The sequence below is a fragment of the Glycine max genome, chromosome 10 (assembly GCF_000004515.6).
Source record: "Glycine max cultivar Williams 82 chromosome 10, Glycine_max_v4.0, whole genome shotgun sequence".
Taxonomy (NCBI): Eukaryota; Viridiplantae; Streptophyta; class Magnoliopsida; order Fabales; family Fabaceae; genus Glycine; species Glycine max.
Window position 1 is genome coordinate 46327322 of NC_038246.2, and position 23334 is coordinate 46350655.

Here is a 23334-nt window from a genome sequence, read left to right on the forward strand (position 1 = left end):
TAAATAGTTTTGAAGACCACAGCCCATGATGGATTTCTGCAAGGGATGTTGCCGCACAAAATATGGCCTTGGTGTGTAGAGGGCTAGTTTTTTCTTTCAGATTTTAACTTTAAATAGAGGAAGAGGGTCACTTGTAAGGGATTCACAACCATCAATACAAACTATAGTCATTTATTCATCTTTCTTTGACCCTCTTCACTTTATTTTTCAGTCGTTTATAACACATTTCCTTTACTACCTTTAACCTAGGAGTAATTGTAACTCTAATCATTAGAAAATTCATTTGGGGGGGGGGGGGGGGGGGGGGGAATTGGAAACCCACAAATTATCTAAAAAGAAATACTTGAGTTAGCCGTTAGCTGTAATCAAACGGCCAAGTCATCAAATTTTTATAGCCAACTATAATAACACCTAATGGGACTTTAATCGTTCAAGCTCAAATTTACTTCAACATCGTAGACCACAAATTGGAGTATGCAGTTACAATCAAGAAGTGTCAACAAAATGGAATCAATACCAGCAAACAAGAAATTATGCAGTATACCTACCTCTCTTCCGGAATATGTCAATCCTTCCAAACTGAAAACTATTAATGTTCACGAGATCAATCTTAAAATAACTTGTATCATAATTAACATTTTTTTATTCATAATTTTAATCTCTACTCTCTCCTCCTTTCCCCCTGTTTGTCCCTCTTTCTAAGTGTGACCTCTTATGTAAAAGAAGAACATTATAATAACAGCAACAGCAAAATATGCCACACAAGAGAGGGTATATATCTACACAAGCAAATACAGTTACTATGAAAATATCATACAATAACCAACAGTAAATTATGGTTCAAGACATTACACACCAAAAGAAAACTACATGATACTCTATCAAAACATTTAACAACCTTCCTTGTCCTTGATCAGTCTTTGTGACCAGCGTAATACAACCTAAAAACTTTTGGAAGATAAACAGGCAACAGAAATCCAAACAAATTGAAACACCAGAAGGCCATGTTAGCCACAGCAAGTACCCTCCCAACAAAGATCCTCCTATCAGACCCACTGTGCACTTCATTAACCTTGTTGATCTCACTCCTAAGCCAATCCACAATGGTGAAAATCCTCCTTGAGTTGTAAAAGACAGGCACAAAAGCTCTCATTGGAGTTGAGAACCTGCCAGAGAATGCCACACCTTCCATGAAGACTTGGCTGGACAAGAGAAAAACATGGGGTGCAGCTGCTTTGATCCCTTCTTTGTCACCCTCAAATATTCCCTCTAAAATATAAGCTATTGGGGCATAAAGTCCAATGATGGCCCCTACAAACACATAGAGGGCAAGGACCTTGTTTTTTGGGTTGAAAACTAAAGGTTCCTCCTTTGATGGGAGAAGAGATGGGAAAGCCATCTTTGATAAGAAGTACATGTAGATTATGGAGAAGAGCACAAAGGCGAAGTCTTCAGGGGCAACCATGCCACTGGCGGATAAGACAACAACCACAGCTAAGCAGTTGAGATGGCGGAAAGAGAGGAAAGTTGGTTTGTGTGGTGTGGTGGTGATGGTTTTGTGGAGATTCTTGAGTGAATGTTGTTCTTGCGGTTCTTTGTGGCCAACTTCTTGTTCTTGTGGTAGGCTAATGTCACTGCCCGTTGGACCAACACCACCTGACATTTTTGTGCAGCTACTAAGACAAAAATGTGTGAATGGAAGGAAGAACTACTTTGTTGGGACAATTTGGTTTTTGTTTAACTATCTGAGCAAAACGGGAATCTAGAACTCACAAGAGAAGATGATTAAAGTGAAAATGTTGTAAAATTTGAAATTGATAAGGTGAATCAAAAGATGATGGGAGGAATTTGGTAGATGGGTGTTGAGAGGAAACTATGGGAGTGAAGGGAAGCAGAAGCAGGAAGGAAGATAAGATTGGATGATGCGGTGGAAATGGTGGACAGATGGCAGGTTTATGTGAGTTTTAAGGTAAGGTTGATGGTGCGTGCCATAGTTATGTTTGTAGTTATGACGCGTGTCCTTAATAAACTGTGTGTGGGTGTTAATTGTAAGTTTTGTTGGTGGCTGGTTCCAAGGCCCTGAGATTCGGTGGAAGTGATCGAGTCTCGACAATTTGATGCCTGCAATCCCTGAATTGGTTAACCAACATTTTTTACGTTTGCTGTGAGAAAGGATTTAGGATTGTGCAGCCCCACAGTACATTTTTTTTTCCTATATAGAAGAGAGGTTTGGGAGTGGGGACAATTACCAACTTAGAAAATAAAATGACTAGATAAAAGTCAAAAATTTTATCCAAGATGATTTTATGAGAAAAAATTAGGATTCGATTTTTGTAAAGCATAGTATCTTTGTAGAAAAGGATGAAAACCTTTATAAATACAATTAAACCCTTAACTGAGATTAGTTTTATAATCCTACTATGGAGAAATCAAAACCCTAGTTACAGTACCTAAAATAAATGTAAAGGAAAATTCTTTAAAAAAATTATGAAAGAGAAGAATAGAGCAACTTTTGAAAATAGTAACTTTCGAAAAAAAATCAACAAACAATTTTAGGAGAAGTTAAATATTTTAATTTTCTTCCCATTTTATGTTCGAGGTATGATAAAATAATTCAGTTTTAAAAAGATTAAACTAATATTACCGAACAACTTTAAGCTTTAACTTTAAAATAATTTCCAAGTTTTAAAATGTTAACGACATGCTTTTGTAGATATAAATTTAAATTACTGTTCACTTCCCTTAATACGCATACATGTTTATTTACTAGAATTTTTTTTATTCATTTTACTAGAAGAATATAAAAACGCAATTAAATTTTAAATATTTCAACTTATTTTAATAAATTTTATAATTAAATTTATGATTTATCAAAATAAAAACTCATTAAGGCCAGTTTGAGGTGGTTGTAATTTTTTCATTTTTGAGTTTCAAATTCAATTTTTGAAAGAAAATATTACAAAAATAAAATTAAAATAATTTTTATATCATTTTTGAAACACTTTTATAGTCATTTTCAAAACCAATAAAAAATATTTTGTGAATTTGATTTTTAGTTTTAAAAATATGCATTACTACCACCACTGCTACCAATATCACTTCCATCATTCCCACCACCATCACTCATCATCATCATTGTCACGTTACCATCATTGTTACCATCATCATCATCATTATCATCACCACTATTGTCACCAGCATTAATGTCACTGTTACCATCATTATCATCACCACCACCACCACCTCTGTCATTGTTACCACACCCACCACCAATGTTCGCAACCACCACCACCACGTGGTGCCACCCATAACACCATCGCCAATATCACTATCATTGCCACTAACTTTACCATCACTATCATTATAGTTGTCACCATCATTGACGTCACCACATTATCATGATCACCACCATCTGCATCATTACCACCACTAATGTCACCTTCAAGATTACTGTCACCACAATCACTACTAATATATCTATCGTCGTTGTTGCTAATGACATCACCATCATCATTATTGTAATCACCATAATCATTGTTATTACCACCAGACAAGTATTTTTAAACATATGAAATGAAACTTTCAAAATGAATTTATTTGAAATTAATCATATTTTAAAAGTCAATTTAATTATTTTTTAAACTAAAACTAAAAAGTGATTGTTATTTTTAAAAAATTCAAAACTCAAGACTAAAAACCACCTAAACGGGCCCTAAATAAACGATTAATTGAACATCTATCATCGACTCCTGATATTTTTCTTATCAGTTGAAACTCCAAAACAAGCTTATGCAACTATTAAATCCACCAAAAGGAACCATAAAACAGCAGAAGACAGAAACAACATTGTGGAATTCTGCATTATATCAGCAATAGAATTATTGAGAAAATTAGACAATTATGCCAGAAGGAAATAGAAAAAGTGGGAGAACAGGGTTGTAAGTTATAACTATCAAAAACAAGAAAATGCCATTTTATAATAACTAGAAAATTTATTACACAATTTTGGTAAAAATATCACAAGAAAAAAATTAACTTAATGCACAAATCCTCTATGCCATCATTTGAAGGAAAGGACGGAATATAAATAGACTTTCCGGCATAACCTACCTCCAATTTTCTGACAGAAGACCATCGATAAAACTGGAACCTCTGCTAATAAAATTAATAGGCGAGAACTCAATCTATGCATATCTGTCATAATTAAATAACCCAATTTCTTCTTTGTTTCTTCTTACTAGGTTGCTTCTTTTTGTTTGGGAATGTACTTTATCTTCATTCCCTTCTCAGGCTTTGTTTTGGGTTTGGATTTAGCAACTCCAGAAGTTGCAGGCAATCGGTTCTCTGTATTTGCAAGAATGTTAAATCTGTCCGCATTAGAAGATTGACAATCAGGTGTAACAACCAACTTCACATGGTTAGATGAGATAGCTTCTTTCCATCCTGCATGACAATTGTTTTAATTAGATCAATGAAATTAAAACCAAGCCAAGTATTTAATCACACTGCAAGTACAGTAAAATAGAACAAACACAGCAATGTATAATAAAATGGCAAAGCTTACTTTGTGCAAGAAAGGCTTTTGCAGCATGGCTGGTTAGACGTAAGCTTTCTGAATCTACTTTAGCCCCAGTGTGGGAAAAATTGTCCTCAAAACCAATATCACTACCATCTATACTACACAACCGTAAACTACTTTGACCTGACAAATTTTGGTCATATTTTCCATTAATTACATCAGCTTCTGTCTCACCATTTTGAAGTGGCAATGGATCTTTAGTTCCAAGCTGGCTAACCGGCCTCCAAAGCTTAACTGTTAACCGACCATTACTTCCCTGAAAGGAATCATGTTTCACTGGCTTTTCCTGAGCAGTATTCTGCTTGGCTAGATTCTCTACCACGCAGTCCCGCTGGGCTGCCACCAAATTCCCTTGTGAATGGCTGCTGCAATAATCCAGACTAACTGATACAGATCCTATCAAAACTTCATGACTCTTACCTTTGTCTGGTTCTTTCTGCAGTTTGGCTTTTAAAACCACCCCATTAGTTTCTGGTTTAGGTTTTCGGCTCCAAACCTTACTACCATTAACTATAGGAGCTGCCCTTTGATCACGGTTGGTTCCATGTTTTTGAATAACTCCAAGCTTTGACATTTGAGAATTCTGGCCTGCATGCGAACCATTGGCTTTGGCCCATTGTGATTTTGGCAGCCCTTGCCATCTGGCAGCCATTATGCGACGGCGATTATGTCCCCGTGATGCCTGTCGCTCTATATACTGATCAGTGTCAAAATCATAACCTGACACTGTATCCCCTTCTACAACTTCATTAGTGTCTAGGCAGCGAGAAGTTACATGTGGTGGAGGAGAATGATCCGCAAATATATCTGGATTCTGTGCTTCAAAGTCACATGTACCAGAAGAAGCTTCAGCTGGCAAAACATCCTCTCCTGTGCTGCTTATGTTCTCTTTAATTTCTGTGTCATCTTCGAGTCGTTCCCTGGCCTTGTGTTCTTTCTGTCTAAGCTTTTTTTGGCGTTTCCTCTCTAAAATCTCAGCTTTTCTATTAATAGAGCAAAATATTAAATAGAGAACCTACTCATTATGATTAGTTTACAAGAGAGTACATCTTGACCAACATATCTAGTACCTTATTAGATTTGCTATATAAAAAACATAAAGAGCAAAACATCAACTGCCAAAATAATTAAAAATTTAGTTTATTTATTATAGAACAATAGAAGTTACAGATGTCATTAGAAAATTCAGACGAAGCTTAAGAAAGAGAAATGAAGTCATTACATATGCATCATATGTCAATTTAAGTCTATTCTAGTCTCTAGAAGTATTCATATTTCATAAAGCCAGCAAGCTGGACAGTGGGTAAACAAAGTGAAAACTGTTGCATTATGATGTCCTGTCTGTGCAGTTGGAATAGTAAAATTTTGCTAAACTATGTATGAGTTATGCTACATGATTAAAACACCCCTATCTTTCTTAAAACCTGATCCCTGTTTATCAATTTGGAATTTGTTTCTCTCATGACCAGTGGGTAAACAAAGTGAAAACTGTTGCATATGCATGAGTTATGCTACATGATTATAACATCCCTATCTTTCTTAAAACCTGAAACCCTGTTTATCAATTTGGAATTTGTTTCTCTCATGACCACAACGGCCTATGAAACCAACTTAGGTTCTTTTGCTTGTGTTTTTTCAGCGGTGTTGATTCAATGGTTATATAAATTCCCTCATTTCAGCTATTAAAAGAATTAAAAAGGGTTATGCTTGGGCTCCACTTTAAATTCTAAATTTTATCCAATCATGGTGGCTGCCCTGTAAAGGAGGACAATAGAAAAAACCAAGCACCCAAAACTAAACAAGACTAACTTTTAAAGAGAGACAAATAAATTGAAGATTACACTATACTTTCGTATATATGAAACTCAACCCAAGTACCCAACAAACCCTTGAAATATTTGCCATTCCTCAAGAACTTAAAAATTCAAATGAAAATCAAGAATCACTCAAGGCAGACGAACACCAACAACACCTAATCTGATATCAATGAAGGCACTAGAAAAAGGGAAGGATTGGGAAAAGGTACCACAAAAGGATAGGTTCAAGGACAAACTAGTCATAGCACTAAATGTACCTTTTCTGAGCAGCTTCCTCCTCCTCCACCAGCAGCTTCTGGCATCTCAATGCTTCAGCATCCTTGTCAGCAAGCCAGGCCTTCACCTATATGAAAGGAAATTTATATTTCATGATCATTACTGTAAATAAGAACTAATGAAAACCACAATTTTTGGGTTAGTTATAATAGAATCAGGTCTGATGTAATGAACATGCGTTTGTCCAACTAAGGTTTTTGTTAATAACCAACATTCCTAAAAAGTTGAGCTATTTGACAAAGAAGGCTCTAGCATGGCTTTATATCACTAGCATCATACGAGACTATGCTATTCGATGAATTGAACAACAAATAAACCTAACTTATAAACAACCCACAAAACGAAAGGGAAATCTGGCAAAAACCACATGAGGGAGGAGGAAGAGAAGTTTATAGGTAAACAGAACAGATTTTTCATTATCAAGTTAGGTAAAAAGATTACCAGTTTCTGCTCTAGCAAGAAACTTGTGCAAGCAACTAGGTTTTTTGGTTCAAGACCAATCTTTCCAGCCTCTCCATCAAAAACATATCTTTGCATCGACACTGCTGATCCAACCAAAAATGTTTTTTCACTAGAATCATCTAGGATACTGAACAACTCTTGGGAAGATATAGGAAAACTAGAAGGCCTGGATTGAACAATATTCTGCAAAAGATTTAGATGGATTTTGTTAATATACCAGTGGAATATACCAGCAAAAAAATAACCAGAATGAATAATTGATAAGCAAGACCGCGCAATGTTCCTTACCAAAAGGGCAGTACCAGCCCTCAGATAATATTGTGGAAGAGAAGAAAATCCTTGTTTTCTAAGAGTTGTCAAAGCTTCTAAAATTGAAGACCCTGGAACTTCCTGGAAAGCATTTCCAATGGAAAAGAAACAAGAATAAAAGATACTTTGATTAATTGGGAGAAAAGTGGAAACAATAAGAGCTGAAAAGAAGACAACCAAAAGAGACTATTGTTTCATTGCATTTGTAGCTCTGATTCTTATCCGTCTAGCATAGAAAACAGTGTTGTCTACAATGAAAATCAACTATCAATTTAAAAAACACATAATTAATAACACATTGACATATCACCAGTATTCAAGTAAGGCAAATCACATTAACATAACTTCATATAGAAATAAACTAGTCACATAAGGAGCAAAAAGATATTACCTCCAGCATCACATTCTTGAATGACACAACTTCCTTTGACTCTTCTATGGAGAGCTACACAAATTATTGAATATTAGCACACATTAAAACAATATATATTCTAAATATAACTGAAATTCACAATGATGAAAGGTTACCTTATCCCAATATGCCCCTAAAAGATCCCTATTTTTTTCAGAATCCTACAATGTGTAAGAAGCATTAGGCAAAACATGAGGAAGACTTGGAAAAGAAAAAACCAGAAAATACTCTTGATGGGTAAAAGCATGAACTAAGAGCATCAATGTGGTAGATAATCACTTCTACTTAAAAGATATAAAGATAACCTTATCAAGCTTTTTCAATCGATGCTGTACGCGTATATGTCTTCTATAGTTAATGGGAGAGCAAAATTCTCGAGAACACTTGTTGCACTTCTGTAACTGAACCTTCACAGGAGATAGCAAAGGCCACCCTGGAAGTTCTGTCAAACAAATGAAAGATTTCATCAGAATGTTGGATTTAGAATCAGCAGAACCAGAAACAAGCTTAAAAGCTACATATGGTACACTTTACATACAATTCAGCTAGCCTAGAATAGGTCAGCACAATGGCAACACCAGTCTAATGATTTTAAATTTTTGTTTCCATTTTCCTCTTTCTATTGATTTTTATTTTACTGTTGAAGGCAGGCTGCATAATCTCACATGTCTAGCATACAACCACAGGCTGCATATAATCTCTAAAATAATTGCTAATACCTTGCTGATCTAAAGCATTAAGTAATTGAATCCACTGTACTGGGCTGTCACCGGCCCTAGGAAAGGAAAGCAAAGGTTCTTTTCCAATTGCTTGTCTGATTATTGTGTCTAAAGAATCACTTCCATCGTCTGTTTTCCTGAAATCGATAGTGCCAGAGGCTGGGAGTTTTGCAACTGGCATCTATCCAGACAAAAACTTACAAGAAACTTTGCAAGATTCAACTGCAGAAAGTATAAAATAATACATGTAAACAAGGGAACAAATTTAAAATCACAGGGAAATGAAAAGGAAGATGGAAACTACACATATTCAACAAATTGAATCTCAAAGGAACTAATAAAAACTGTAAAGGCATAGCATTTTGCTAGACCAATGCCAAACTAATAAAATAAATTATCACAAGCTATATAAAATAGAACACTGAATCTCTCGACACATTAAATCGGTGAGAAAAAATAAAAACATATCGAAACTCAACAAGAGCACAATAGATCCATGTAGAAACTACCCTACTGTGTATGTTCTCGCATTCTCCATTGATAATCACGTAATAACAATAACCTCATCAATTTAATGACGATTCACTAAACCGAACACAATAATCCATCGCAGTAAACACGATCTATCATAAGCATAAGCTACCTCGTATGTTCAACCTTCTTTTTCATCCTCGACTAGACAAATACTGAAAGGTAAATTTATTTTTCGAAAAAACTACAACATAACGAATTCAGAGAACATGATCTGAGATCGAGAGTGAGAAAGTTCAGCGGAGTGACAACAGATCACGTACCAGGGAGGAAGGACGAGGGAGAGATCGCTTGGAAGCTCAAGGGATTCTCTTGTGAGGATCCGAAGATAAACCGCAAGCGGCTGCGAAGGGATTGGGAGTGTTTGGATGGAAGGAAAATCGTCCAGAAAACGCGAGAAAATAGCTTATGAGAGAGAGAGGACTCTGTGTCGTTCCTGCAGGTTGCAGTTGTAGTAGGGCGAAAAACGTTTCTAACAAGAAAGTGGAAACAATAACTTCAAACACATAAAAAAGGAAATTAAAAAAAAATTATATATATATATATATATTAAATTAATTATTGCTTAACTTTTCTTTCTTTTCACCGGGAACATTTCAGCTTACGCGCTCGCTGCGCGTGAAAGCACGTACTGTTGAATTGTGGTTCGGTCTCCAGTCACAAGACTCAGAAAACAGGCTTTTTCACGAAAATAGGATTTTTTTTTAAGTATATAAAAAAAATGGTGTAAAAAAAAAATCTTAGTAAGAGTTTTTTCTTTCTTTTTTTTTTTAATGAAGGAGGAGGCCTCGACCTTCTAATAGAAGGTGTCCTCATAATCTACATTTAAGATGGAGTCTCTTGGACAAAAAAAATAAAATTTTATATTTAAGATGATTCAGATCAAGATGAGAAGGGATCAACCACAAAAAAATAAAATTTATCTAGGAATTATATTTCAATTTTTATATAAAATTTTTATAATTTGATATTTCAATATGCTAATTATTTACATTAGCAATTTATCAAAGCACAAAACATCTTTCTTATATGTCATGAAAATAAATTAGCAATTGAATTTATACTAATTTTTAACAATTTTTTTTCAATGTATACTAACAAATAGTAAATAAATATTTTATCTTTTATCTTATTATGAAGTGTAGTATTTATTAATAAAATATTAAATATCATATTTGAAAATTTATTTCTTTCATGTGGTGTTGGTGTCTTTCAACTTTCACCTCTTGCCAATGTTGTAGGATTGCAGCTCACTATTACTTTATTATGTACTTTCATAATTTGAAAATTATACATTGATGGCATAAAACATTCATAATCATTCAGTCATGATCAATCATGATCTATCATGTATGAGTTTGTTGATTTTTAATCTTAAAGTAAATCAAACAGAAATATGTGATTATATTTGATGATTATGTAAAACTATTTTACAAATATTAAACTCTTATAAAATTCTTCTATCAATTCAATAACACTTGTTTATATGAGATTTAAAAAATAAGAACTCTTTCAATTACAAGAAATAGAGTTTAACAATTATATATTAACAAAAAAAACCTATTTACATAATAACTAAAATTTGATGAAATATAATATTTAGACAAATCTTCTTTAAAAAAATAAAATTACTACTAATTTTATAATTTAAAAGGGTTACAAGGTAAAAACTAATTATATAATAACCAAAATTCAATAAAATATAATACTGAGATAAGATTTCTTTTAAAAAAAATATTATTATTAATTTTATAGTCTAAAGAAATAAAACTAATTGTAAAATAAAAATATAATATTTCGTTTCAAATTATATTTTTTACTATCAAGAGGGTCTAGTTTCAATTGGTTGAGTATGATACATGATTTTTATAAATTTATTGAGATCATCTTTGATTCCTACAAATAAAAATATTAGATTTTTTATGAATAAAAATTAGATTTTTTATAATTAATAAATAATAATATATTATTTTTTTGGAAATGAAAAAAAATCAGGGGGCCAAGACCTAAAATCTAAGGTGAAGGGAGTGAGGGGCCATGTCCCCCCAAAAAATTTCCAAAGTTTATCTAATATATTTTTTTAAAAAAATGCCCCCTAACATTCTAAAATTCATAAAAAATATTAAAAAATAATATATAAAAATTACCATGTTAGTTCACACTTAAGAAGAAAATTAGAGAAAATTGTAAATATAATAGATAATATATTGTGATAAAAATAGTAAGACAAAAAGAAATCATAGACATTAATGAAGTATTTATAATGTTAAAGTGTCCAAATAGAATTATTCAAAATTATTTTTTTCTCTTATACTACCTCTATTAATATTAACTAATGTATAAAAATAAAACTAATACAACGAGACAAATAAAAATAATTAAATTAGTTAATTTTAATTTAAATTTGATTTTAGAAATACCCATATAATTCAATAGTTTAAGTAGTGATTATATTTAATAATGTTATTTTTTTTTTGCCTATAAAATTGATTTCAACTGTTAACAAATCAATGAATACATCCACTTGTATATGAAATGATTTATTGTTTTATTAATAAATTAAAATCCACAATAAAATAAAAGTATAAAAAATGTATTTATTTATTTCTTATATAAGTGTATAACTTTTGTCACAAGGAATATATAAAGATAAAAGGCACCGGGGAGATGCCACAAGGGTACAAAGAAGCCACCAAATTAGCTAGATACTAAATAGTAATGTTTTTTACTCTCGATGTAATTATATATTTTTTTTTATAAAAATATTATATATATATATATATATATATATATATTAAACTTTTTATATATTTTTTACATCATTTTTGTATATATATATTTTTAATCCTATTTTCGTCAAAAGCCCACAAAACAACCAACCACTTTCATTCCGAGGAAGGAGTGGGGGGCCGCACGTGCCTGTTTTCGGAACTGCACGTGGTGGTTTGCAGGTAAACGTCAGCGTCGTTTCAGTCATTTCGGGATGGAACTAATTGGCGACCAAATAGACAAGGGTTGGCCTTGACCAGTTGACCATGCCCACCGAAAAACCATTTCAATCTAGGCATCGTGTCCTCATATTCGGATGTTGACGTAAATTGCATTCACTAAAGAATGATAAATTGCATAACTCCAAGTAAGATCATAAAGAAGATAAATTAACATGACATTGCTAAGGTTAAATAATTAGTTACTCCATGAAAGTATAAGTTAGTCATAATTATGAAAGATTCAAAATTTAAATTTTATATTTTTTGAATGTATAAAAAATGTAATAAATAAGTCTTACGAGTAATTTAAGGATAAATTAGTTCAAAAATTTTATAATTTAATGTCAAATTAATCTTAAAAAAATATAATTTATTATCAAATTAATTCTTGAAAATTACAATAAAATAGTCTTATAAATTTAACAATAAGATTAAATTATTGTATTTTTTACACGTTCTAGAACTAAATTTATATTTTTCATCTTTCACATATCTGTGTCACTATTTCACACTTTTAGAAACTAATTTGACTATATACTCTATTCCTAATTAGTATTAAATTTTTTAGAAATAGATTATATACTACAATGTACCATGCATAAAAAATTTATTAACTTTTATCATGAAAATATAAGACTTCTCTATAATGTCAATGAATAATCATTAAACTTACTTTTTTTTTAATATTTTGCATATATATATATATTGAAGTATTCCATAACTTGCATTGCATATTTATTGATAATTGATAATTAAAGAAATTTAATTGAAAAACTTGTATAACTCTTGTTGTATACAACATTTAGACTATGTTTATTAACACATTTAAATTAGTTTCTAGCTTTTCTTTTACTTACGATAAAACTCATTTGAATATTCGATAAATAAATTTTTTTAAATAACTTCTAACATTTTTTAAAACACTAGTTTTTAACTTTTTTATATTTTTTTCTTTAATATATTTATCAAATTTTTTGTTTACATTTTTCAAATAAATTATAATTTTATTATTTTTTTAATCATCTTACACTTTTTAATTAATTTTACTTAACACTTATAATTTTATCAAACATAGCCTTAATTTTCAAAGCTTTCTATCTTCACCTTAGACAATCCCATATTATATCACAACAGAAATTAGGTTGAAAAAACTTATTTACTTTTTGTGATTAAAAAGATAAAAAAATAAATCAAGTTTCCTGAGTGGTGAAATCAAACAATATGTTTCATTCAACCAGTTTACATATTAATCAAGAAGATTAGAAATAATCAAGAAAAAAGTTGAATAAATTAAATTTATAAATGCAATTTTTATATCTTATTACTTGGAAAATAAACAAACACATTTCTGGCGTTTACAAAGGAAATGAATTTCAATTAAAACAATCTCATTTCCTGAGTGGTGAAATCAAATAATATGTTTCATTCAAGTAGTTTACATATTAATCCTTCAAATTTGGAGAACTTTAAATATTAAAATGTTCATAGAAATAAATAAGATTTTTTATTTACATGATCATTCTTCATTTTAGAAAGCTCTAATTCAAGGGAAAGGTTTAATTAAAAATTTGTTTTCCCTCTTTACTCCCTTCTCCATCCGAACTTGCTATCAGAATTTAGACATGACTCTTCTAAAGTTAAGCTTCTAAAATGAGTATGTAAGGATGTATTGTGATCTTAAAAAGCATTATAATTTTAACTTACTAAAATTCAAGTGTAAACACACCCTTACTTGCTCATTTTAGATTTTTCTTTTTTTTTTACAGGATAAGTATGATTTACACCAGTGTAATATGTGCAAGTGTAATGGCCAATGAAGGTTCACTGAATCACTGTTGCTGCCACTCCAGAATTGCATTATGTAGAGCATAGTTAGGTACCAAATCAGTGTGGTCTAGTTTGAGGTTTGTCATGGGGGAAGTGTCGTGGCCACTATTCAACCATCCTCTTATTGCCTCTTCTTCGTACGTAAAGCCATCTGCAGCTATGTATGGATCTTCCATTACTTCCTGCAAAACCAAAAAGCAACCGTTATGATTGTCACAAACAGGAACCAGGAAAGCAACCCCAAGGAAACTCAATGTTTTAATGGAGATTGCAATAATTAGCATATGTTATAACAACTGCTAATTAAGTAGGAGGTGGCGGAGAAAAGAATAACCCCTTAATTGCTTATATAAAATAATAGTAGTGTTACAGCTAAACAACAAAAACGAGCAAGAATTTTTATAGAATTCAAATAGATTCGAGGGTGATTATTGGATAAGATAAAGTTGTAATGACCACTCTTCCATCCTACAGTTAATAAGTAAGCTAACTCAGTAGTCAAAAGTTTAGAGTTTAGACAGGACAAAAAAAACTGGTTATCTGGCAGTTTCCATACAATAAAGAACAGTTTTTTAAAATAAAAAAAATGAATTTGGAAAAATTAATGATCCTCACCTGGACAATGGGGCAGACAAAATGGGAAGGAATCCGACGAAGCTTCTTAGAAATCAAATGTGGTGGCGTGTCAATGCAAGTTGCTTTGAATGGTTCAAGAACACTCCAGATTTCAGACACAAGGTCTGGCCGGTTCAACCAAGTCTTTTCACAACACCTCAATGCTAAATATGCCAGCTGTTCAGTTTGAAAAAACGGCCATTCACCAGCTGAAGAGTCCAAGACTGCTTTAAGGTTTTCCTTTTCCAATGCACATTTCATATCTCTAACTAGCCCCAAAAGGGGTCTTCCAGTTAGAAGTTGTAACAATATGACTCCAAAAGAATATACATCCGATTCTGGTGTAAGCTTGCCAGTGACAAAATACTCTGGATCCACATATGCCAAACGTTCATTTGGGTTATTACATATTGTGCTTGTGTCAGCTGAATCCAAACTTCGCTGAACTAAACTAGGAATGCCCAAGTCACTGAGTTTGGCAACAAAGTTGGCATCAAGGAGAACCTTACTAGGTTTCAAATTCCCATGGATAATACAAGGCTCACTGGAGTGAAGGAAGATTAGAGCAGAGCATATGTCAGTGGCAATGGATATTCGAATTTGCCATGGAAGTGGATTCTTTTCTTTGTGGGCAAGATGGCTTTCAAGGCTGCCATTGTTTATGTACTCATACACAAGTGACCGAGACTCTGCACAGCTTCCCATTAGTGTTAACAGGTTTGGATGTCTTACCCTACTCAAGACCTCTACCTGAAATCCAACCAATAATATAGCCAAAGCAAAATAAAAATTTGAGTTCCTCATGGACAAAGAACCCACGACAGAATCATTCAGTCAAGATTTTTTGGATCAACCACTCAATATAATTTAATCTCATAGATACTTAAATACACACACACACACTCTCTGGAGACTTATACAAAAAATACATCAAATTATCCAAACATCTTCAGAAAATGAATCGGGTAGAATAAGTTATGAAGTGTTCCTGTTGTATTATAACAAAATATATACTGCAATTCTTTGGAAATGGTAGAGATGATAAGCATTAATCAAGTAAAAACCAGAAATATTTCTGAAACCTTTCGGGGGTGTTAATGAGCATTTTTTTATCGGCTAGTTTTCAGAGTACCAAGTAGACACTATAATAGAGAATATAAGAGTACCTGATGTTGGAACTCTAATAAACTCTGACAACCATAAGAGGGTAACATTTTTATGGCAACATGCATGTTGCGAAGCTGTCCCTTGTAAACACTTCCATACCTTCCTTCTCCAATCTTCCAAGATGGATCAAAATCATTAGTTGCCTCATTTATCTCCACAAAAGAAAATGCAGGGAATTCTACCCGATAAGAGAAGGAAGTATCTGCTTCCCCAATTTTTCTCAGCACTTTGACTTCCCTAACTGCATTTGCATGCTCTATCCTAAGCCTATCTCTCTGTTCCCTGAAACTTATCAAGAGGTCCACAGCTGATATGATCTTCTCCTCCAACTCTGTTTCTGTACACTGGGACTCAGAAATTTGGTTCATAAGTGCTGAATTTTGGTCTTGGACCATTTGCAATTCTTCAAGTATTTCATCTCGCTGATTCTTCATTTTCTGTACTTCTTGCTTTTCCCTTGCCAATTGTTCTTCAACTTCTTTTCTTCTTCGTATCTCCTTAGCACACTGGCTTTCAAATGTTTTATCCTAAGTTAAAGCAATTTTTAGAAGGAAAATGGAATCACTTTAGTTCATCAATAATCAGACAGCAATTCATAGAAAACATATATTATAAATATCTATGCTAACATGCCCATCCATATGGACAAGCATTGTGAAGGTCATATACATAAAGTAATGATGATAAGAGATACAGGTGATGAAGGCATTGTGTCTGACAGTCTGACCTAAATCAAGAGGAATATGGTAGTGCAAAAGATCTTTCTACATTGAAATTTAAGTATAAATCTAGGATTAAAATAGAAAATGAATTGGAGACAATAGTACAGGCAATCTACCAAATTTTCATGCTCGTAATTATTGTAAAATTAAGGCAGCGTATTGAAGAACTAACAAGTCTAAACTACATGCCCCAGCCTTCTTCAAAATGACAAGCCATGATCTTTGAGCTAGTTAAACTATGAAGCAGTCCAATGAAACATGTTTTTTCTTCTTATTTTCAAATATTATACTTATACCCCAAATAGAAACCAAGGAACAAAATTTAAGAAACCAAACTTGAGACACCATTAGAAGAAAAAAATATACTAGTTTTTTTTTATATTAGTAGAGAAAATATTTGTGTCATCAACTTCCGTATTACTATTTTCTACTTTCCATTTCTTTAATGCCACTTCATATCCTTTTGTTTTCGCGCTCTTGGCATCTATGATGCTTTTTTCCAGTCAAAAATTTATTTTGCTTGCTTGTTCCCTTCATTTTCCTACAGCAAAAAAATCATGAATAATGCTAACCTCACAAATTAGTTTAAAACAGAAAGAAGATATCAGACTATGGACTGAAATGAATAGATTTTTATAGACTGAGAATAATATTCAAAATCCCTCTGATACACTCTCTTATCTTATTCACAAGTAATCATAATTTTCAAGTGTAGACACATAAAGAAAAATTCTCCTCCAGTCCTACCATAAAAGAGTAGTAGCACACCAGAAAAATATAAAGTATGAAACAGATACTTTTACACCAAGGATGAAGGAGAACAATCACCTCTCACCTCATGAAACATCAAATCTGCCAACTTTGACCTGTCCATCATGACATTATTAAACGGCCATTTTGAATTTAAGGAAAGGTGGGAACTGACACTTTTGATCTCTTTCATATCATAAGAATCTGCAGAAACCTGTCACAAGTTATTCCCCTGACAGTCCTTATAGAAAATGATAAATGACCTGGGCTGACAAATACCTATGCCATTTTAAAATTGACAACAAACAAAGGAAAAAAAGAAAAAAAGAAACAACTAGCAAGAATACCGAAATATTTCAGTGCACCAACAGGAATCGATTCTGATTTGATATTTTCAAATTGCTTGGCATCTGTATTTGGATTGAGCACCAATAATGCAGGGCCAGTCTCTATGTCAGAAGTATGCTTACTATATTCCCTGATTCAATTTGAATATTCCATAAAAGTGGAAGAGACATTATCAGCTGAATGAGTTGTTACCAACATTACAGAATATGGTAAAAAAATCTAAGTAAGAGATAAAAACTTGTTAAAGTTTTTATGATAACAATGATTTAAAGTTTTTATTCTGTTTATAGTAATGTCCAACAAGTATGTTCTTAATTTGAATTTGCAATGTTGCAATTACATATTTCTTATATTTTGTGAATTTTTATACAAATCTAGATGTGTATCTTACACCTCCTATATATTTTTAGCATAATAATATCGCCATATCGAATATGTAACATCTGATACACATTGCATCTGTGCATCATAGATTAAAATTAAGGCTACTGAGGTTTGGAATTGATACCCCAAGTTATATCTGTCTGCTGCTGCTCCCATTACAAGCCATCTAATATTGTGTTGAGCAATAGCTTTTGTGATTCCTTTCTCAATATCATCCATCTCAATCAACAATTTGTAGGCTCGTACCTATGAACATATGCCAAAATGTAAACAAAATCAGGATTTCTTCAAGAAATAGCTATTAACAATACAAGCATCTTCCATAACTATTACCTCAAACTGTTTAAATTTAATTAAAATCCAAAGTTCACAATATGCGTTGGAGAAGGTAGTCACTATTTTATTATGCTATCTAGCTGTCCTTAAAATAAAGGGAAAAGTTTACTTTGCCCCCTTCAACTTAGTGTCATGCATACTTTGGTTCTCAATCTTTCAAAAATGCAACACAACCCCTATATAAATTGTTATATTTTTTAAGGACAAAATTGCAGTTGAACCCAAGTTAGAGAAGGTAAACTGAATTATTTCTGTTCATGTTTGATGGAAAATTAAGGAGTGACTAAAACACAAACTTTAAAAATTTTAAGGATCACATTGCACATTTAAGTTTACAGAGGACTGAAATGCATATGTAAATGGGATTTTCTTTTTTACTAAATAAATACTGACACACTACATATTTAGTGTCAATAATTTGTCAAAAGAAATGAAATAAGAAAAAGATAATACCCCTGCAGGGACCAGAGTGAGAACGTATTGGTCTAGAAGTTTGTGCACTGTTTGATTTCCATGCTCCTGGAAAGCCTTGGTTGCATGGTCTTTTGGTTCATACCCAGAGAGATTTCTGTCTGCTGCACCTCATTAAAAAAAATGTTTGTAGTTTGTTAAATACTACCAAACTATCAGATAAGACCTACACTACCCAGGACGAATAAAGCCAGAACAAGCTCAGTACCTACTAGAGCAGTTATTTACCAGATATAAGAGCCAGAACCAAAATAGAGCACATAGTTTCCTTGCTTTCCTTCTCACTCTTTAATTTTTAAGCCAGAGAATTACGCTCCACTATAACATTAATATCACAGCTGATTTGATGACAAATGAAAAAAAACAAGTATCTAAGATTCAATGCCTCCTCAATCCTTAACCATTACTCTCTCTGTCCCAAAATAAGTGTCGCATTAGGCTTTTCAATGGAATATTAATTGTTTTTTTCACTAATACCCCTAATAAGTGTCACTTTAGTTTCTTAATGTAATATTAATACTAAGGTTAATTTTGTAAAATCACTACTTTGTTTCATCTATTTATTAAATTTTCTTGGTCTGTGTAAAATAACCTAGGACGACCCTTATTTTGGGATGGGGGAAGTATTTTCTATAAGCGTGTCTTTTGCCGACATTTTCGTCAAACACAAAGCCAGTTCTTGGGGAGCAAATGAGTTGAGTTATTTGTGAATTATTCAAAACTTGTACAATTTTAGTCATATAAACGAGTCATTCTCTAGTTTTATAAGCTTATTATTAAAGGCTTGTGGTTCGTGAATATCTCATGAAAGCATGTGAGTGAGTGTATGTGTGAGACACAATCACAAAAAATATTTAGATAAGAAAGATAGTATTGATGATCATCATCATCATCATCATAATAATAATAGTGTACATATTTTTATCACTTAGTAAATTGTAATTTTATTTAGAGAATTATAATTACTTGCATTTCGCAGATCTATAACTTTGTCTTCCTATTTTTTACTTCTTCATCCAGCATTAAAATGTCTACGGTTTAATAAACTTAAAAATTATTCAAGATGAAGTCCAATAAAGGGAGAAAAAAAACGGTTAAGCTATAAAAAAAGTTAAACAAGAGATCAAACTAAATATTTTTAAACGAACCAAGTCCAAACCTTAAATTTGGCTAATTGAATCAATGAAGCAAGCTTAAGCTTCATCTTTTCATTTTCAAGTCAAACCTAAGCTTGAAGTCATCAGCTTGACTCGCATCAAGTGCTCAATAGACTCTTTTACACTCTTATCCGTGTTCTTTGAAAACTTGATACACTTATCACAAGTCAAATATCATCCCAATCAGCAAATTACCAAAACAGATTCACCATCTATAGCTTCATCATACATTTCATCAATTACTATCTGTAAACGCAAAACGACACAATCCAACAGTTCAATTCAGCATTATCGATCTTCCTTTCTTCTTCAACGAGGTTCTCAAGAACATTTTTAAAATGATGGGAAAAAAAAAATAGGAATCAATAAAATAGAAACACATCATCCAATCCAACCCAAAAAGTAGATCCTCGATTAGCAAACCATTCTAATCCAACAACCAAATTAGACTAATAATTAACCAATCCTCCAACAAATGTTCCACTCAAACACTATACCTTCATCAAACGTTTTGATAATCAGAAAACAACCACAATATCCATAAAATAACAATAAAATGTTTTTACGTTGAAAAAGGAAAAAATGAAAATGAAGAGAAACTCACAGAACGAATTGAGAGAGTGAGGCTGGTGAATATGAAGAAGGCAAATTTCTTTGCCGGAGAAATTCTTAACCGTCCAATGCAACAGTTGCTGCGTCTTGTAGGCGTTCTTTCCGACCGCCACATACACCACCGTGTCGGTGTCGGCGTCTTCCACGATGCTACCCATCGGATCCGAACAAACCGAATTGCGGTGAGAATCGGCGTTCGGTGGAATCGTTCCGAGTTGAGGAGACTCAGCGAGTCGTGAATCGGAGGGAGAAGACGGTAGTTAAACAGAACAAAAGAGTCAACAGGAATTGGAAGAAGAAGAAAGTTACTTATTGGTGAGGGAGTGCGAATTGAAGTGAAGGAGAAGCAATTGATTTTTTATGGAACCAAACGCTTTGAAAAAGTTGTTTTCTGCTGTGGGTGGGTCCCCTGGGATAAGCCTTGCTGAACCATTGATTGAATATTATGGAGATTAGATTATGAATGAAAGGGATCAATCACCTTTCATAGGTCCTATGTAGTTATATTTACTATTTGCTTATCTTGTTTAATTATATTTGTATCTTATACAAATAAGTTTTTTTAAGTTTTATAAATAAAAAATTATTATTAAAGTGATTAATCAAATTTTTCAATAAATATTAATCATCAATAAAATTATCAAACAAATAATTATATGCTAAAATTAATGAAAACTTTCATGATCAATGTAAGAAAAAGTCAATGCAAATTATAATAAAGCAAGTAATCAAGGCAAATGGAAAGACAGATTATACCCCAAAAAATTGTTGGGTCGTATAAATTATGAAGAAGGCTCGAATAAGGGTTCCTTACAAGTGGTGCAAGTCTCTTTCGTCTTGTAGCAAATTACAGAATAGTATATGATAACTATAAATAATAATATAAACGTGAAAGAATGCAACAACTAGGAAAATTAAAACAAAGCAGGAAATGCGAAAATTTAAACTCTATTGACTTTATGTTTAGGAAGCCACCAACAGCTAGCTAAATGATGTTCTGTTTCAAATTTTTTATTATTTTTCTTTCATATCCAACAAGTGTTTTTATAATTAAGACACCAGGTCGTCACCAGCACACTTTTACAGGGATGTCCTACTTTTTTTTTTTCTTTTTCTTTTGTAAGAAAGTAGTAAAACAGGGAAATGCCCTCAATATTACTAAGCAAGGCATGCATCATTACATAATGAAGCTTCGGGTAGAAACTTATGTATAGGCATAAACAACTATAATTATAATTTATATAATTTTTAAAATAATTATCATAAAATTTAATAAATTTATCCTACATAATTATGATTAAACGATGATTTAAAATTTTTGCATGTCTATGTAGAATCCTTTTTTTCATAATTCAATTAATGGGTATTAGAATTTTAAAAAAATAAAATTATCTACCAAACAAGATTTGAGTGGCATAACATGTCATGATACCACTAATAACACCTTATCACTTGTTTTAAAAATTACTCTTATGTTCTCTTTCGTGTTTTTATTAGACGTTTTTAATATTATCTTTAAGTCTTTATTATTTTCTTTAGAGATATATTTTGTGCTTTACTCCCACTACTTAAACAAAGTTTGAGTCATAGTACATGAGGAAGAGTCTTTAGGTATATTAATCGTGGTCATTTTCCATATTATATTGATCTGCTTCATAGTTCACACGTGGCGCACTTTTATAGCGATTACTTGCAGACTGCAAGAAACAAGAAATATTCAGAAAAGGAATAGAAGCTACGAAGTTCCCCATCAACATACTACAAATTTGTTGCATGTTTCCATTATGATATTCTTCTTGTAAATTATTGGTCTGTAAATTTTACAAGTAGTATAACAAAAAATCCTTTTGAGAAAAAGGATACAATTCTAATTAACAAAGATAACTTTTTTTTTAAGTATAAATAGTAAACCTTATAACTACTCCTCTAACTTATTACTTATATCTATAAAAAAAACTTATTACTCAAAAAATATTTTGGATCTCTGTAGGGAAAAAAGACATCTACATATGATTTACGTGGAAATAACCTCAATATCATTGGATGGAAAAATAATTGTAAATTGACACTTGATAGTGATCCGGACAGATTTATCATATTGATATTGATACGCAAAACAATGGAACATTAAATGGTGGAATTTTTATATATTTAAATTGAATAAGTACCAAATTACATTGTATTTTATACACTTAACGGTAAAATCAAATTTTATGAAACTTTTCTATTTTAAAACTATTTGATATCATTTTTTTCTTGATGGACAATTTTTTAAAAAGAAAATGTAGTATTAGAAGTGTCTCCTCATTCTATTTTTGTCATTAAAAAATAACGTCATGTTCTACTTTTGTTTTTTTTTACAGTATTTATTTAAAATAAAAACTAACAATTAATAACATTAACAGTTTTTATATTTAAAAAAAAGGTACAATGTGATAATGAATATGGAATAATATCTTCGGTTATGTAATAAAAATATATTTACGGTTATGATTTCTTAAAAAAATGTGTAATTGGTAACATTAGTATAATTATTACATTTCAGTTCTTTTTAAGATACGCATTTTTTTTATTACTCGGACCGCTTAACAGCCAAAAAACAAAAGACTAAACAAGGATTCAGCGGAATTAACTAATAGATATGCAATTTTTTGTAAAGGTATTTGTCTAATTAATTTTTTTCCACAAATATTTCTTTTGAGATAATCTTGTTCAACGTATTGTTAGAAGCTGAATATGATAATTTCTATAAATAGATATAAATAAATAAACTTTAATTCCTATCTTGTCCATTCCTCTCGACCAAACCCCTATGGGTTCTATTTCATTTTAGATGTTCATGAAACATAT

At 31.9% G+C, this 23334-nt stretch overlaps 3 protein-coding genes across 4 annotated transcripts; all 3 read right to left on the reverse strand.

Moving 5' to 3' along the window:
• Nucleotides 1-797: 797 nt before the first annotated feature.
• Nucleotides 798-2015, reverse strand: LOC100784533 (uncharacterized). The gene has a single exon (XM_003536412.5). The coding sequence runs from the start codon at nucleotides 1661-1663 to the stop codon at nucleotides 914-916; it is 750 nt and encodes a 249-aa protein (XP_003536460.1). The 5' UTR covers nucleotides 1664-2015; the 3' UTR covers nucleotides 798-913.
• Nucleotides 2016-3972: 1957 nt separating this feature from the next.
• On the reverse strand, nucleotides 3973-9613 carry LOC100799153 (uncharacterized). The gene is made up of 10 exons (XM_014763349.3): nucleotides 9369-9613; nucleotides 8575-8796; nucleotides 8161-8297; nucleotides 7972-8016; nucleotides 7835-7888; nucleotides 7423-7524; nucleotides 7114-7317; nucleotides 6654-6739; nucleotides 4565-5562; nucleotides 3973-4443 (listed from the first exon to the last, which is right to left on the reverse strand). The coding sequence occupies exons 2-10, from the start codon at nucleotides 8753-8755 to the stop codon at nucleotides 4238-4240; spliced, it is 2013 nt and encodes a 670-aa protein (XP_014618835.1). The 5' UTR covers nucleotides 8756-8796; nucleotides 9369-9613; the 3' UTR covers nucleotides 3973-4237.
• A 3969-nt stretch (nucleotides 9614-13582) lies between these two features.
• On the reverse strand, nucleotides 13583-20872 carry LOC100799675 (U-box domain-containing protein 32). Of its 2 annotated transcripts, none has more exons than XM_006589471.4 (8): nucleotides 20477-20872; nucleotides 18698-18816; nucleotides 18033-18154; nucleotides 17524-17654; nucleotides 17262-17380; nucleotides 15704-16231; nucleotides 14538-15287; nucleotides 13583-14104 (listed from the first exon to the last, which is right to left on the reverse strand). In XM_006589471.4, exons 1-8 carry the CDS (start codon nucleotides 20640-20642, stop codon nucleotides 13925-13927), a joined length of 2115 nt encoding a protein of 704 aa, XP_006589534.1. In that variant the 5' UTR covers nucleotides 20643-20872; the 3' UTR covers nucleotides 13583-13924. The 2 variants fall into 2 exon arrangements, with proteins under 2 accessions (XP_006589534.1, XP_006589533.1); XM_006589470.4 differs by having other exon boundaries at nucleotides 18698-18819; nucleotides 20477-20866.
• Between the last annotated feature and the right edge of the window lie 2462 nt (nucleotides 20873-23334).

Excerpts from the sequence above, each read along its gene's own strand:
- LOC100784533 (XM_003536412.5), bottom strand. The coding sequence starts at position 1,663 with ATGTCAGGTGGTGTTGGTCCAACGGGCAGTGACATTAGCCTACCACAA.
- LOC100799153 (XM_014763349.3), bottom strand. The coding sequence starts at position 8,755 with ATGCCAGTTGCAAAACTCCCAGCCTCTGGCACTATCGATTTCAGGAAA. Across the intron at positions 8,017-8,160 it reads GATTGAAAAAGCTTGATAAG|GATTCTGAAAAAAATAGGGA; the intron begins GTTATCTTTATA and ends TACACATTGTAG. Across the intron at positions 7,318-7,422 it reads GGGCTGGTACTGCCCTTTTG|AATATTGTTCAATCCAGGCC; the intron begins GTAAGGAACATT and ends AATCTTTTGCAG.
- LOC100799675 (XM_006589470.4), bottom strand. The coding sequence starts at position 20,642 with ATGGGTAGCATCGTGGAAGACGCCGACACCGACACGGTGGTGTATGTG. Across the intron at positions 18,155-18,697 it reads TCACTCTGGTCCCTGCAGGG|GTACGAGCCTACAAATTGTT; the intron begins GTATTATCTTTT and ends ATATGTTCATAG. Across the intron at positions 17,655-18,032 it reads GCAGACAGATATAACTTGGG|GGAATATAGTAAGCATACTT; the intron begins GTATCAATTCCA and ends AAATTGAATCAG.